The 15509-nt window shown below is 43.1% G+C and overlaps 1 protein-coding gene across 1 annotated transcript in view; it reads right to left on the reverse strand.

Annotated features, from left to right (window-relative positions):
* LOC136863672 (serpin B8) overlaps positions 1-15509 on the reverse strand; it is a 161670-nt gene that overhangs the window by 64258 nt on the left and 81903 nt on the right. The window contains exon 2 of the mRNA XM_067140035.2: positions 3493-3675. Coding sequence (XP_066996136.2) covers positions 3493-3675 — 183 coding nt within the window. The remainder of the gene's footprint in view (positions 1-3492; positions 3676-15509) is intronic.

The raw sequence follows: 15509 nt of genomic DNA on the forward strand, positions 1-15509 counted from the left end.
GAAGACCATCCCAAAGGAAGCCTTCTTGCAAAGTTTCCAGGACATGTATCGCCGATCTCAGCAGTGCATAGTTATGGGAGGGGACTATTTCGAAGGACAGGAAGGTCACTGTCGTGCATTGTTCATCTATGTTGATAGTACAGGACTCTTCACCAAATCTTATTGTCACATGTTGTATTTGACATATTATGTGAAGAAAGTAAAATGTTTGTACATATAAACAATTATTATTTAGTAACGCTTCTTTATTTCATTTCCATGGCATGAGGACAAAAGGGGAATTAGCTACAACAATAAATTGTGTAAAATACTCCTCGATTTACAGTGCAACCCACCGCGTGGCCATGAACGTTAAGGCTTCAAGTCTACCTATGGTTAGCCGGTTCGAGTCATGTTGGTCAAGAAATGTTTCACCAATAGAATATTGGCCGGCAGGGCAGAAGAGGTGGTGATACGCAATTTCTAACCACTAGATTGCGTGTCAGAAGCCTGGATTCAATTCCAAACCTCGCAATGTTTATACGGAATGAGGGCAAATGATGATGTTGATGGTGATTCGTTCGTGGGATGGGGATGTAAAGCCTTAAACAGACCCCTTGGTGCTATTCAACAGGAGTAGACTATGTGCCGCACTGGATTTCACCCCCTCCTTTCCTACTATAATGCTACGTCATTCATTTCATCTCATTAACTCCTTTGATGAAGTTCGCGTCAGGAAGGGCATCCGGTCTTAAAAAACTCGCTACCATGATTCGTCTCACTTCATGCACGACCCCGTAGAGAAACGCGACAAGGGTTGGATATACACTCCGCGATTTACAATGCATGGCATTCTTTTTTAATGTATGTAGTATTTGTCTTATGCCATTAATTTAATAAGTAAATTTACTGTCAAAATTAGAGAACAGCAGACTATGTAATTTATCTGAAGCAATAACGATAACTTTGTCGTAAAATATGGAGTTTTTAAAATAATGTAATGGTCTCACACCTTAACCACAAGTCATAATAAAATGAATACACGAATTGTTTTCTAAATTTAATGCAATAATACTACGACATATTTCATTAATAGTACATATTTGGTCCGCTTCTGTGGTGTAGTGGTTAGGTGATTAGCTGGCACCCCCGGAGGCCCGGGTTCGATTCCCGGCTCTGCCACGAAATTTCAAAAGTGGTACGAGGGCTGGAACGGGGTCCACTCAGCCTCGGAAGGTCAACTAAGTAGAGGTGGGTTTGATTCCCACCTCACTCATCCTCGAAATGGTTTTCCGTGGTTTCCCACTTCTCCTCCAGGCAAATGCCGGGATGATACCTAACTTAAGGCCACGGACGCTTCCTTCCCTCTTCCTTGCCTGTCCCTTCCAATCTTCCCATCCTTCCACAAGGCCCCTATTCAGCATAACAGATGAGGCCGCCTGGGCTAGGTACTGGTCATTCTCCCCAGTTGTACACTCCGACCCAGAGCCTGAAGCTCCAGGACGCCGGTGGGATCCCTCGCTGAGTCCGAGGGAAGAACCGACAGATGAAGAAGGAGAAGAAGTACATATTTGATTACATATCCCACTGATATCCACTACATTTTTATGTACACATTTTGCACTTTGATAGTACATACAAATCTGGGCCCTAATTGTTATTAAACATAATGTCTAGATTTAATATGCTAATAGGATCGAATACTTCTTCTCCATGTCATTAAATATTTAGACGTTTCAGATTGCTGTATTTTCGAAATAGAATCATGAATGATTAAGTTGAGTAAATGGAAATGCCGACTGATTTAGCTACAAGTACAGTAACTACACCTATGAAATATGCCGCAGTCCTTTTTTTAGCCAGAGGGTTAAGCACAGTAAAATAAAAGAAATATAAAGTAGAACAATGGTATTGAAACTTAAAAACCACATTTTCCTAGTTCTACGTCACATTTTAGCTTCTTGTTGTTTCTTCACGGGTGCGGTATCTTGCATCTGTATCTTGGCACACGTAAGAGCAAAATAAAGTCTCGGCGTCGTTTATGGCTGTGAAAGTATGGAATCTGCTGAGGTGTGGGTGGTGCCAAGTAATAATAGTCTGAGTGATATGAAAGGTGCAAGTCATAGGACCACTCGTACTGAAATAGCACTTTCTGGTCCAATGAGGAAAGCTACGCGAACTACCTCACTCCTCAGCATATTTCATACGCCACATTATGGACCCACCTTTGGTTTTTGCAGTTTCCCTCTAACAGCATAAATTTTGGTGGTGCTTCTTGGAATTTTTGAAGACTTAACAGTCATTACATAATTGCTGATAACGGTAGCAGTAGGAGAACTGACGTCATAGCCTACAAGGAACCAGAAGGTGTGTGATATAATATAACAGACCCCACATTTCGGTTTGAAATCTCCACAGACCAGCCAGAAGTCATTGATAGCAAAAAAAGTTTATATATGAACCGACCATAATTTATTATAAAAATACATTTTTATTTTCCTTACGCAAATTAATAGCTTATTCTTCTATTAATCACATCGGTTGGATAATTGCCGCCATAGTAGTAGGAGAAAACCTGTGAGAACTATATTTCACTATCTATTCATTCCTCACCTTGTCTATCATTTTAATGTGCATCACATTTACCATATTAATCAAAACTTCCTAACAGTAATCAATAACCAGATTACAAAATCTTGCTTATTCCTCCTTCTACTTTCTCTCGGTGGATTACCACCCTTTCTAGGGTTCTTACCTAAATGATTGATTATTCAAACCTTAAATGATTTAAATTATCAATTTATCGTAACCATTATGGTAATTATAACCCTCGTGACACTATTTTATTATCTTCGATTAACATTTCTTGCATTCCTATTCTCCTATACTGAACTAAAACTAACTTTAGTTGGTTCTTTTAATCACACATTTTTCCCTCTTGCATTAACTCTTACTAGAATTTCAATTCATTGTGAATTTTTGGAAGCAGATTAAATTAGAGGTTCCGGAACTACATACTATGTCTTTGTCAGCTTTACGAGGTTCCTTTTCGTCACTGAGAAATCATTATTACGTGTGTCCGGCTCTATGGCTAATGGTTAGCGTGATGGCCTTTGGTCACAGGGGTCCCGGGTTCGATTCTCGGCAGGGTCGGGAATTTTAACCATCATTGGTTAATTTCACCGGCACGGGGGCTGGGTGTGTCGTCTTCATCATCATTTCATCCTCATCACGACGCGCAGGTCGCCTACGGACGTCACATCAAAAGACCTGCACCTGGCGAGTCGAACATGTCCTCGGACACTCCCGGCACTAAAAGCCATACGCCATTTCATTTCAGTATTACGTGTTATAAACTCTTATAGATTAAAGACATTATGAGAATAATGTAATCAACAAAATTATTGTAAACCAAAATTGTAATTTCACTTGTTTCGTGATACTTTGTCCATTGTGGCAACTTTCAACTGAGGAAAGATTTGTAAATTAAAAAAGAACGTGAAACACTCTTACCTCGAAAGTGTCAAAATATGCTTTGAATCCAATGCGAAGTTCCTCTCTGCCGTCGGCCGCGATGTTAAAAGCTGTGAGGATCTCGCGGGCAGTATTGCTGTCTGCTGCCTCCAGCATCATGGCAACGTTCGTGGCCAGCCCGAAGGGTGCGAACACCAGATTCTCCCGACCAGGAGCCAGGGCCTAAAACATGGGTCGTATCTCAGCTCTTTTCAGTCTGGACTTAGACTAACAGTTACAATAGAAAATCCCTATTGGAATCAATCATCATTAATAAAAGAATACCTATGAACATAAATTTAACTGATTTGATAACCAATATCTCCCACGCCATTTCAGCAAGAAATCATTCACCAAACATAATTTATTTAACAAGTGAAGTAATTTGTGGTTATATCTACAGTGAAGAGGACGTGATGCAGGAACGAAAATATGATTCGCAATAAATACTGTGATACTGGGATACTGACTGGAGTGTGATTGGGGATTTAAATGTGACTGTTGCATGTGTATGTGGGAAATTAGGAGTGAGATTTGTTGATCCTAACGGGTGTGCAGGAGATAGGGATCTCCATTTAGACGGTCCTCACTTGAACCACAATGGTTACTATAATTTAGGGGGTTTGTTTAGAAGAATTATAGGGAGGTACATTCAGGGAAACGGAATGCACTAGGGAGCTGTGACGACAGTATAAGGAGCAGGAAGTCAAGTAAGGTTGACATAAAATTCTTAGTGTTAAAACTGTAGAAATATTGTAAAGAAGGAATAGAATTAAGTAATTTTATAGATAGACCTATGTACACTGACTGACAGAGCAAATGCAACACCAAGAAGGAGTGGTCAGAACTTTATGCCAATTGCAGGGTAGACTGACGTCACTGAGGTATGCTCATGATGTGAAATGCGCCGCTGTGCTGCGCACGTAGCGAACGAAAAATGGGACACGGCGTAGGCGAATGGCCCACTTCGTACAGTGATTTCTCAGCCGACAGTCATTGTAGAACGTGTCGTGTGCCACAGGACACGTGTATAGCTAAGAATGCCAGGCCGCCGTCAACGGAGGCATTTCCAGCAGACAGACGACTTTACGAGGGGTATGGTGATCGGGCTGAGAAGGGCAGGTTGGTCGCTTCGTCAAATCGCAGCCGATACCCATAGGGATGTGTCCACGGTGCAGGGCCTGTGGCGAAGATGGTTGGCGCAGGGACATGTGGCACGTGCGAGGGGTCCAGGCGCAGCCCGAGTTACGTCAGCACGCGAGGATCGGCGCATCCGCCGCCAAGCGGTGGCAGCCCCGCACGCCACGTCAACCGCCATTCTTCAGCATGTGCAAGACACCCTGGCTGTTCCAATATCGACCAGAACAATTTCCCGTCGATTGGTTGAAGGAGGCCTGCACTCCCGGCGTCCGCTCAGAAGACTACCATTGACTCCACAGCATAGACGTGCACGCCTGGCATGGTGCCGGGCTAGAGCGACTTGGATGAGGGAATGGCGGAACGTCGTGTTCTCCGATGAGTCACGCTTCTGTTCTGTCAGTGATAGTCACCGCAGACGAGTGTGGCGTCGGCGTGGAGAACGGTCAAATCCGACAGTAACTGTGGAGCGCCCTACCGCTAGACAACGCGGCATCATGGTTTGGGGCGCTATTGCGTATGATTCCACGTCACCTCTAGTGCGTATTCAAGGCACGTTAAATGCCCACCGCTACGTGCAGCATGTGCTGCGGCCGGTGGCACTCCCGTACCTTCAGGGGCTGCCCAATGCTCTGTTTCAGCAGGATAATGCCCGCCCACACACTGCTCGCATCTCCCAACAGGCTCTACGAGGTGTACAGATGCTTCCGTGGCCAGCGTACTCTCCGGATCTCTCACCAATCGAACACGTGTGGGATCTCATTGGACGCCGTTTGCAAACTCTGCCCCAGCCTCGTACGGACGACCAACTGTGGCAAATGGTTGACAGAGAATGGAGAACCATCCCTCAGGACACCATCCGCACTCTTATTGACTCTGTACCTCGACGTGTTTCTGCGTGCATCGCCGCTCGCGGTGGTCCTACATCCTACTTAGTCGATGCCGTGCGCATTGTGTAACCTGCATATCGGTTTGAAATAAACATAAATTATTTGTCCGTGCCGTCTCTGTTTTTTCACCAACTTTCATCCCTTTCGAACCACTCCTCCTTGGTGTTGCATTTGCTCTGTCAGTCAGTGTATTTACCAGATATTTTGTCCAGCTCCATGGCTAAATGGTTAGCGCGCTGGCCTTTGGTCACAGGGGTCCGGGTTCGATTCCCGACAGGGTCAGGAATTTTAACCATCATTGGTTAATTTCTCTGGCACGGGGGCTAGGTGTATGTGTCGTCTTCATCATCATGTCATCCTCATCACGACACGCAGGTCACCTACGGGAGTCAAATCGAAAGACCTGCACCTGGCTAGCCGAACATGTCCTCGGACACTCTCGGCACTAAACGCCAAACGCCATTTCATTTTTCACCAGATATTGTAATAGGAATTAAATTATGACTGAGAAGTTATATTATGGAACCGAAAATATTCTGACGCAACTATAATATTTATCGAAAGGGGAGGTTAGGAACGGTAGGAGGGGAGTATTCATATTGGTGAAAGAAGAATTTCTAAGCTACGAAAAAGTTACAGCCTTCAGATGCAAGTAAAATCCCTGTCCTGGCCGGGAATCGAATCCGGGGCCTCCGGGTAAGAGGCAAGCACGCTACCCCTACACCACGGGTCCGGCTGTTAACAAACCTCCTCGAGTACAAAATTGAAGTTACCAGTCAGTCCCCGGTTAAATCACCGCGGCTGTACCTGAATGAAGGCCACGGCCACTTCCTTCCCACTCCTAGGCCTTCCCTATTCCATCGTCGCCATAAGACCTATCTGTGTCGGTGCGACGTAAAGCACATAGCAAAAAAAAATCACCGCGGTATCGGTTAGCCCCGCCCAAAACCAGTCTACCGGGCGAGTTGGTCGTGCGGTTAGGGGCGCGTGGCTGTGAGCTTGCATAAGGGAGATAGTGGGTTCGAGTCCCACTGTTGGCAGCCCTAAAGATGGTTTCCCGTGGTTCCCCATTTTCACACCAGGCAAATGCTGGGGCTGTACCTTAATTAAGGCCCACCCCCTGTGGGTGGGGGACGCAGACGAAGAATACACCCACGGTATGCCCTGCCTGTCGTAAGAGGCGACTAAAAGGGGCGACATAGGGATGATTATATTAGAACCATGAAACTCCTCGTGATTAGTACCACCACGTGGGGAACACCATGGGTCGTTTTTACTTGCGCGTAGTACCACTATGTTAGGTACCAAATAGGTTTGTGATCAGTAGTAAACGAGAGCGTGACGGCTTTTACAGTACCTGTGATTAGTAGCACTATATGAGCGACACCATGGGATGACGGAACCCATGGTTCTGGCTTGCGTATGATTAGTACCCACTAGATGAGGAACACCACAGGATAGTACGAGTCCCTGTGGTTAGTACACTTAGGTGATGAACACCATAGGTTTGCGTTGCCTGTCAACGGCGCCACAATGTGCGGAACACAGTAGGTTTGTAATACATGTGCGAATTTCATCACCTGTGAGTAGTACCACAATGTGTGGAATACCGCGAGTCTACGCTACACTTGAATAGTACCGCAACATGACAAATACCATGGTTCTAATTTTCTAGCGATAAGTACCATTATGAGGGTCCGATGACTTGGCTTTTGGACTCCTTTCGACTACAAGCATCATCGATTCAGTATCGTTCTATAGAAGCAGTTCCTTGGACAGTAACACTATTGTTTTACGCCGGATTCTGTGCATGTGAGGCACTGTGGGTCGGTTCCACTGATCGTTTTAAATTCATATCCATCAATCCTTTCATTCTTCGTCCTCACGTTTTGAATTGTGGTCAGTGGAGGATTTTGGGTTTTTATTTGTCATTGTATTTCGTCTCATTTCGTACCATTAGGGGCCTATGACCTATATGTTAGGCCCCTTAAACAACAAGCCTCAATCATCAATCAACAATTAAGTCCATGGCCACTTCCTTCCAACTCCTGGGCATTTCCTATCCCATCGTCGCCATAAGACCTATCTGTATCGATGAGACGTAAAGCCACTAGCAAAACCATTCTTCAGGAAGCAACTCCAGACTATGTTAGATCAAGGTGTCATTCGAACATCTGCCTATTCGTCACTATTATTTCTGGTTCCTAAACCACAAGATGGATTTCGTCCTGTCATAGATTATCGAGGTCTTAACAAGAATGTTATTGAATTTGTCTCATAGCCCGATTTACAGTCGTGTTTTGTATGGTTCAGTAATGCCAAAGTCTTAACTTCATTAGATTCTAGATCAGGCATACTACAAAGTACCTCTTAATGAAGAATCTAAGCTTTTAGCAGCGTTCGCAACCAATTGGAATCTTTATTCATTCACGCGCGTTCCTTATGAGTTCACTGTGGGTGGTTCCGTGTTAAACCGTTTGTTGGAAAACATTCTTTAAGACATCAAGTTTAAGTTTGGGATTAATTACTTGGATGATTTAATTGAATTTAGTGAGGATTATGATCAACATGTCGATCATCTCCGGGAAGATTTCTCCGTCTGGAAGAGGAAGGTTTAACCGTTGAATCTACCGATGTCACCTTTGCTAGACCGCAGATTTCGTTCTTGGGACATATGGTGTCATCTCGTGGAGTAATTATCTATCCTTATCGTACTAAATCTATAAGAGAACTTCCCCCCCCCCCCGTAACGTCAAAGCTGCTCCCGTTTCATTGGGATGTGTAACTTACTTTAGAAAGTTCGTGCCATATTTTGCTCAGAGGGTTATTCAATTGAAGTCTCTTCGGAAGAAAGGAGTTATGTTTATTTGGGTATATGAACAGCAAATTGCTTTTGACGATTTAAAGCCTGTTATTGCTAACCCTCCTACCCTAACTATTCCGGATTACTCCAAACGTTCTGGGTGTGCTGTTGTTGGTTCCCTTCTCAAAGAAACAGAGTTAGGGGGCCGTCAAGTGCCTTACGCGTCAAGGACATTAACGTCTACGGAAGCTAAGTTCTCTGTGCACGAGCTTGAACCGAATGCCGTTTTGTTCGCTCTGGCAAAATTCATTTTTACCTCAAGCATTATGAGTTCAAACTTAAGATAGATAATCAGGTTCTCTCTTGTGTTTTGCAGAAGCCTCGCTCGTCTGGTAGGCTCGCTCTTAGGGCCATACGAGTAAACTCTCTTGTAGATTTAGTACGATCAGGATCGACAATTATAGGTGGGCCGGTACAAGGTTGCACTTGACAGTTATAGTTCATGTTGGCACTACCACAAAAATAATTGAAGAACGTCACCCGTCAGTCAGAACAACCAATCCACTACATTTTATGTCAGATACGGTAAGATATTTTATACATATTCGTTCGTATTTAATTTCGTATAGTGCGTAATCTTTTATTTACAGCACTTACAAAAATATGAGCATTTTAAAATGTGATGTTTAAGCGAGCTGCAAGATGATGATGATGATGATGATGATGATGATGATGATGATGATGCTTGTTGTTTTAAGGGGCCTAACATCGAAGGTCATCGGCCCCTAATAGCTGTAAAATAAAGATGAAAAATTTTCATTTGTTTGTTGTTGGCAATATGGCTATAAAATAATATGATGGTGCCATCTATAACTACCTTGACTTCCGTATTGAAGTGTTACCGCTTGTCTGTCGTCGCTAGCACGTGGTCAGGTGTGATTCGCGTGTTGATGAAAGTGGTGTTTATTTTCTAGATAACTGCAATTTTTTTGTAACTAGTGCAGTGCGATATCATGGAAACGACAACATAGTGATAAATCGCGACGTGATAATCCTTTGCGCCGAAGAGTGCCCCTCAATTGTCAGGCATGTGAATTAGTGTGGAGAACTCGTGAGTTTTACGAGAGGGAGAGGGGATTCGTACGCTTGCATGATCGTCCCTGTGTTCCTGCAGATCAAGTCGTGGAACGCACAAGTCAAACATTAGGGCTTTCAAAGCGTACTGTTATTCAGAAAGGTGTTCTCCTCCAGACACTGAAGGAAAGAGGGACTGGGGAACCTGGCAGTTAGCGGAAACGGGGCTGATAATGGGGACTTGTTTCTTAGCACTCCAGGAAAGAAACGATTTAAGCCATCTCCTATAACAGGAATTGATTCTTTTCAGGCTGATGCAATACGGAGACACGTGCACGATTATTACAGCAGGAAGGAATACCCTATCGTGGCAAAATTACTAGTGTCCCTTAAACAGGAAAAGCTTTTCTCTGGGGGTAAACTTTCCTTAAAATCGGTACTCAGAGCCTTAGGTTTAAGATATAAAAAACTGAACGGAAGAAACCTGCTGCTTTAAAAGTCGTACATCGTGATGGCTAGGAGTATTTTTCTAAATAAACTTGTCGGTAAAGATCTCCACGAGGTAATATGGTTGGATGGTAGGTGGGTGAATGCTGGGGAATGCATTGCTAAATCTTGGACTGGTGACAGTCCTAAAAGCTCCGGTAATCAACCGACTGGGAAGGGCGCCAGATTAATAATAGCGCACGCAGGTTCATCCAGTTGTTTTGTGCAAGGTGGTCTAATGTTCCGATCGAAAAAGCCGGTGATTATCACGAAAATTGGTTTAAGAAGCTCAAAGGCCCTCTGTCATTGTTATGGACAATACACCTTACCACTCCGTAACAGTGGACAAGACCCTTACTCCGAGCGCCCGTGAGTGGAATGGCTGCAGGTAAGAAATATCCCAGCGCATATGGGTATGACTACCTAAATTAGCCTTATATGCACTTGTGGAACAAAAAAAACCGGTTTCACCGCCATATGTTGTCGATGAGGTAGCGAAGGAACAAGGGCACGAGGTTGTTAGGTTGCCGCCGTACCACTGTCACTTCAGCCCTACAGAGTTGGTATGGAGTGCAGTGAAACATTACGTACGTACAAATAACAAGTCCTTCACAATTACTGAAGTGGAAAGACTGTTCCAGGAGGGCATTGCTCTAATGGATACGGCTTCGTGGAGAAAGAAAGTTTGCCATGTCGCAACATCAATTAACTCGGCAATGGAAGTGACTGTCAGGAGTTGATGATCTCCCTGGACGATGATGACGACGGCAACAACAACAACAACAACAACAACAACAACAACAACGAAGGCGATTTTAGTGATGGCAGTGATCTGGAGGGTGCAGAGCCTCGACCAATGTGAATAAAGTAAGAAGAATAACGTTTCTGAATTTTCGTAAATTTAATAGATTTTACTCGAAATATTTTGTGTTAGCACCGGTGTATATTAGTGTAACATTTATTGGTGTATTTAAAGTGAGATTCTTGTCTGCCGATTTCTTCCGCATTTTCTAACATCCCCATAATAGGAACTTTGTGTAGATTTATCTCGTATCATTTTGTGTGATGATATATTTTATTGTAAACTTAATCGGTTTGTTGAAAGTGCGATTGTTGTCGGTCGATTTCATTTGTATCGTGTATCATCGCGATGGCATTAAAACATTTCTCTCGTGTTTCTAAAATCTCACGTGCCGTGCAATCAGCTGTTGTTATGGCGGCAACATCAGTTCGTGGGGCACTGCAGTGTTACCAACATTTTGCGCAGCTGTCATGTGCAACCTTACGCCGGCCCACTTATACTCCACGTTCTATGTAAAGCACATTAGAGGTTCCGAGAATGTCACTGCTGACTCATTGAGTCTACGTTTTTCCCTGATGCTGATAATCTGGTAGAAGAAGAAAAAGTTAGAATTGTTAATTCTGTTCTTCTAGAAATACCAGAGTTGCTTCAGGGGCTGTGCTAGCATCAAGGTAAAGATGAAACTGGTTGGCATTATTCGAAGAATTTATGATGGAAAAGAAGTAAAAAAATTAAATTAAATGGCGTATGGCTTTTAGTGTCGGGAGTGTCCGGAGGGAATTTCGGCTCGCCAGATACAGGTCTTTTTTATTTGACTCCCGTAGGCAACGTGCGCGTCGTGATGAGGATGGAATTATGATGACTATACCCAGCCCCCGTGCCAGCGAAATTAACCAATTAAGGTTAACATTCCCGACCCTGCCGGGAATCGAAACCGGGACCCCTTTGACCAAAGGCCAGCACGCTAACCATTTAGCCATGGAACCAGACATTTACAAGAAGTGACACCATACGTAATAAAGAATAGCGTGCTGCTTTGTTCTCATTACGATCATAAATTGAAGGTCGTTCTTCCATCTGTTATTTTACCTATGGTTTTAAAATATTTCCTCGTTTCCTCTATGTGTGGTCATCTGGGCATCTTCAAGACCCGAGATAAGATCAGAAATTATTTTATATGGAATGATGTGGATGGAGATATTCTTAAGTATCTTCGATCTTGTACTGTCTGTTCCTTAAGTAAGCCGGCTCAGAATGCCCGTTTAGGTTTTCTATCTCCTGAACAAGCTACTCGCCCTATGGAGAAGCTGTTTCTAGAAGTTCTACTGTAGTTACTATGGTAAAAAAATAGTGTAGTCAATTTTAAAATATAATATTACTATTTTAGAATAAAATATTTAGCTAATAATCTAACTTTTAAAGATGTGCTTATGTCTCCTATCCAGTCTTAATCAGGATAGTTGATGGAGGAACGGGCTAATGTGGGAATGGATTGAAACATTTGGAATGAATCGAGCATGGTCATTATGTGCCCGTTGAAGTCTAGAGACAAGCGAATAACTTAAGTTGTTATAGACTGCATCACCATAATCAAATATTGAAGAATTAGTCCTTAAACAAGCAAATTCCTGGTGTGCTGACTGATAAGAAGTCCCTCATATTGTACGGTGAGTCTAATGAAGTCCGCCAATGTGGTGTAGTGGTTAGTGTGATTAGCTGCCTCCCCCGGAGGTCCCGGTTCGATTCCTGGCTCTGCCACGAAATTTGAAACGTGGTATGAGGGCTGGAACTGTGTCCACTCAGCCTCGGGAGGTCAACTGAGTAGAGGTGGGTTCGATTCCCATCTCACCCATCCTCGAAGTGGTTTTCCATGCTTTCCCACTTCTCCTCCAGGCAAATGCCTGGATCGTACCTAACTTAAGGCCACCGGGCTCGATAGCTGCAGTCGCTTAAGTGCGGCCAGTATCCAATATTCGGGAGATAGTGGGTTCGAACCCCACTGTCGGCAGCCCTGAAGATAGTTTTCCGTGGTTTCCCATTTTCACAAGGCAAATGCTGGGGCTGTACCTTAATTAAGGCCACGGCCGCTTCCTTTCCACTCATAGCCCTTCCCTGTTCCATCGTCGCTGTAAGACCTATGTGTGTCGGTGCAACGTAAAAGAACTAGCAAAAAAAATTAAGTCTATGGCCGCTTCCTTCCCTCTTCCTTATCTATCCCTTCCAGTCTTCCCATCTCCCCACAAGGTCCCTGTTTAACATAGCACGTGAGGTTTGACTGGACGAGGTACTGTTCCTCCTTCCCAGTTGTATCCCCCGACCCAAAGTCTCACGCTCCAGGACACTGTCCTTAGGCGGTAGAGGTGGGATCTCTCGCTGAGTCCGAGGGAATAACCAACCCTGGAGGGTAAACAGATTAAGACCCATTATTATTATTATTATTATTATTATTATTATTATTATTATTATTATTATTATTATTCCTATTTTTTTCTTTTTCATCGCCACTGCCTTCTCACCAAGGTGGCCACGTTTCGAATCGCAACCAAGTTCATGAGAGATTTTTGAAGTTAACACTCACGTCCCTGTGGTTCGGATATCACGTATAACTGGAGGTCCTTAGGCCGTGATCACGATATTCACAATTACAGTATGTTAAATTATAGCCTTTTTTATTTAAATTACGGTGGGATGAGGTACAATATACAAAGTTTGACGCTGATTCCTTCGTACATTATAACAGTGTGTCAGCTTCGGGCTTATCCAAGTACGTAATTACAATATTGCCAGCGGCAGAGCAGTGCAGTGAATGAGAAGCTGGGTATCCAGCTACCATACCATACGAATGCCTAATGTGCAGTCATACTTTTTCTCATTGTGTAATTAGTGCACATAATTCCCTTGTCATAGGCTAATCTATATATCTATATATATAAATTGTCCTGACAGATTCATCATCGCCGAGCCAAAACTACTGGACATACAGAAATGAAATTTTGGGGATACATTCATATTAACATGTAGGTGCTCGCTAAGAGAGGATTTTTGGATATTCCGTCGCTAAGGGGGTGAAAAAGGGGGGGGTGAAATTTTAAAATGAGTGTATCTATATCTCAAAACTTTAAAAGTTTACAGATGTAAAAATTGGCATTTAGAATCTTCCTTAAAAATAAGGAAATACGTATTTTTCTGTTTTCAGAAAATCCCAATAGGAGGGGTGAAAAAGGGTGAAAAAGGGGTTGAATGCCTTTAATCAGGATACCGGTACTCATATCTCAGAAACTGAACATATTACAGACCTGAAAATTTGTACTTTTGATCTCCTTTAAAAATAAAGAAACACGTATTTTTTTGTTTTCGGAAAATCCAATTAATGGGAGGGTGAAAAGGGAGGTGAATTTTTAAAATGAGTGTATCTATAACTCAAAATTTTGAAAGTTTACAGATGTAAAAATTGGTTTTTAGAATCTTCATTAAAAATAAAGAAACACGTATTTTTTTGTTTTCGGAAAATCCTAATAGGAGGGATGAAAAGGGGTGAAAAACGGGTTGAATGCCTTTAATGAGGATACATATATCTCAGAAACTGAAGATATTACAGAACTGAAAATTGGTGTTTGGGATCTCCTTTAAAAATAAAGAAATACGTATTTTTTGTTTTTGGAAAATCCAGTTAATGGGGGGTGAAAAGGGGGTGAATTTTTAAAATGTCTGTATCTTTATCACAAAACTTTAAAAGTCTGCACATGTAAAAATTGATATTTAGAATCTGCTTTAAAAATAAATGAACACGTATTTTTTTGTGTTCTGTAAATCCCAACAGGAGGGGTGTAAAACGGTGAATAATGGGTTGAATGCCTTTAATGAGAATACATATATCTCAGACACTGAAGATATTACAGAACTGAAAATTTGTATATGGGATCTTCTTTAAAAATAAAGAAACACGTGTTTTGTTTTGTTTTTTGTTTTTTTGTTTTTGGAAAATCCAATTAATGGCGGTTAAACAGGAGTGACAAATTGGGGTAAATTTTTTGAAAGATTTTTTTTTTTTGCTAGGGCTTTACGTCGCTCCGACACAGATAGGTCTTATGGCGACGATGGGATAGGAAAGGCCTAGGAGTTGGAAGGAAGTGGCCGTGGCCTTAATTAAGGTACAGCCCCAGCATTTGCCTGGTGTGAAAATGGGAAACCACGGAAAACCATCTTCAGGGCTGCCGATAGTGGGATTCGAACCTACTATCTCCCGGATGCAAGCTCACAGCGGCGCGCCTCAACGCGCACGGCCAACTCGCCCGGTTTTTGAAAGATTATATCTACAGCATACCTGAGAAACGTAAAATGTTACAGACGTAAAAAAGTGGTATTTGGAATCTCCTGTAAATGTAAAGAAACATAGGTGATTTGTTTTTGGAAACTCCACTTAAGGGGAACTAAAAAGGGAGTGAAATTTTAAAATGAGAATTTGTACAGTATATCTCATCATCATCATCATCATCATCATCATCTGTTTACCCTCCAGGTTCGGTTTTTCCCTCGGACTTAGCGAGGGATCCCACCTCTACCGCCTCAAGGGCAGTGTCCTGGAGCTTCAGACTCTTGGTCGGGGGATACAACTGGGGAGTATGACCTGTACCTCGCCCAGGCGGCCTCACCTGCTATGCTGAACAGGGGCCTTGTGGAGGGATGGGAAGAGTGGAAGGGATAGGCAAGGAAGAGGGAAGGAAGCGGCCGTGGCCTTAAGTTGGGTACCATCTCGGCATTCGCCTGGAGGAGAAGTGGGAAACCACGGAAAACCACTTCCAGGATGGCTGAGGTGGGAATCGAA

The sequence above is a fragment of the Anabrus simplex genome, chromosome 2 (genome assembly GCF_040414725.1).
Source record: "Anabrus simplex isolate iqAnaSimp1 chromosome 2, ASM4041472v1, whole genome shotgun sequence".
Taxonomy (NCBI): Eukaryota; Metazoa; Arthropoda; class Insecta; order Orthoptera; family Tettigoniidae; genus Anabrus; species Anabrus simplex.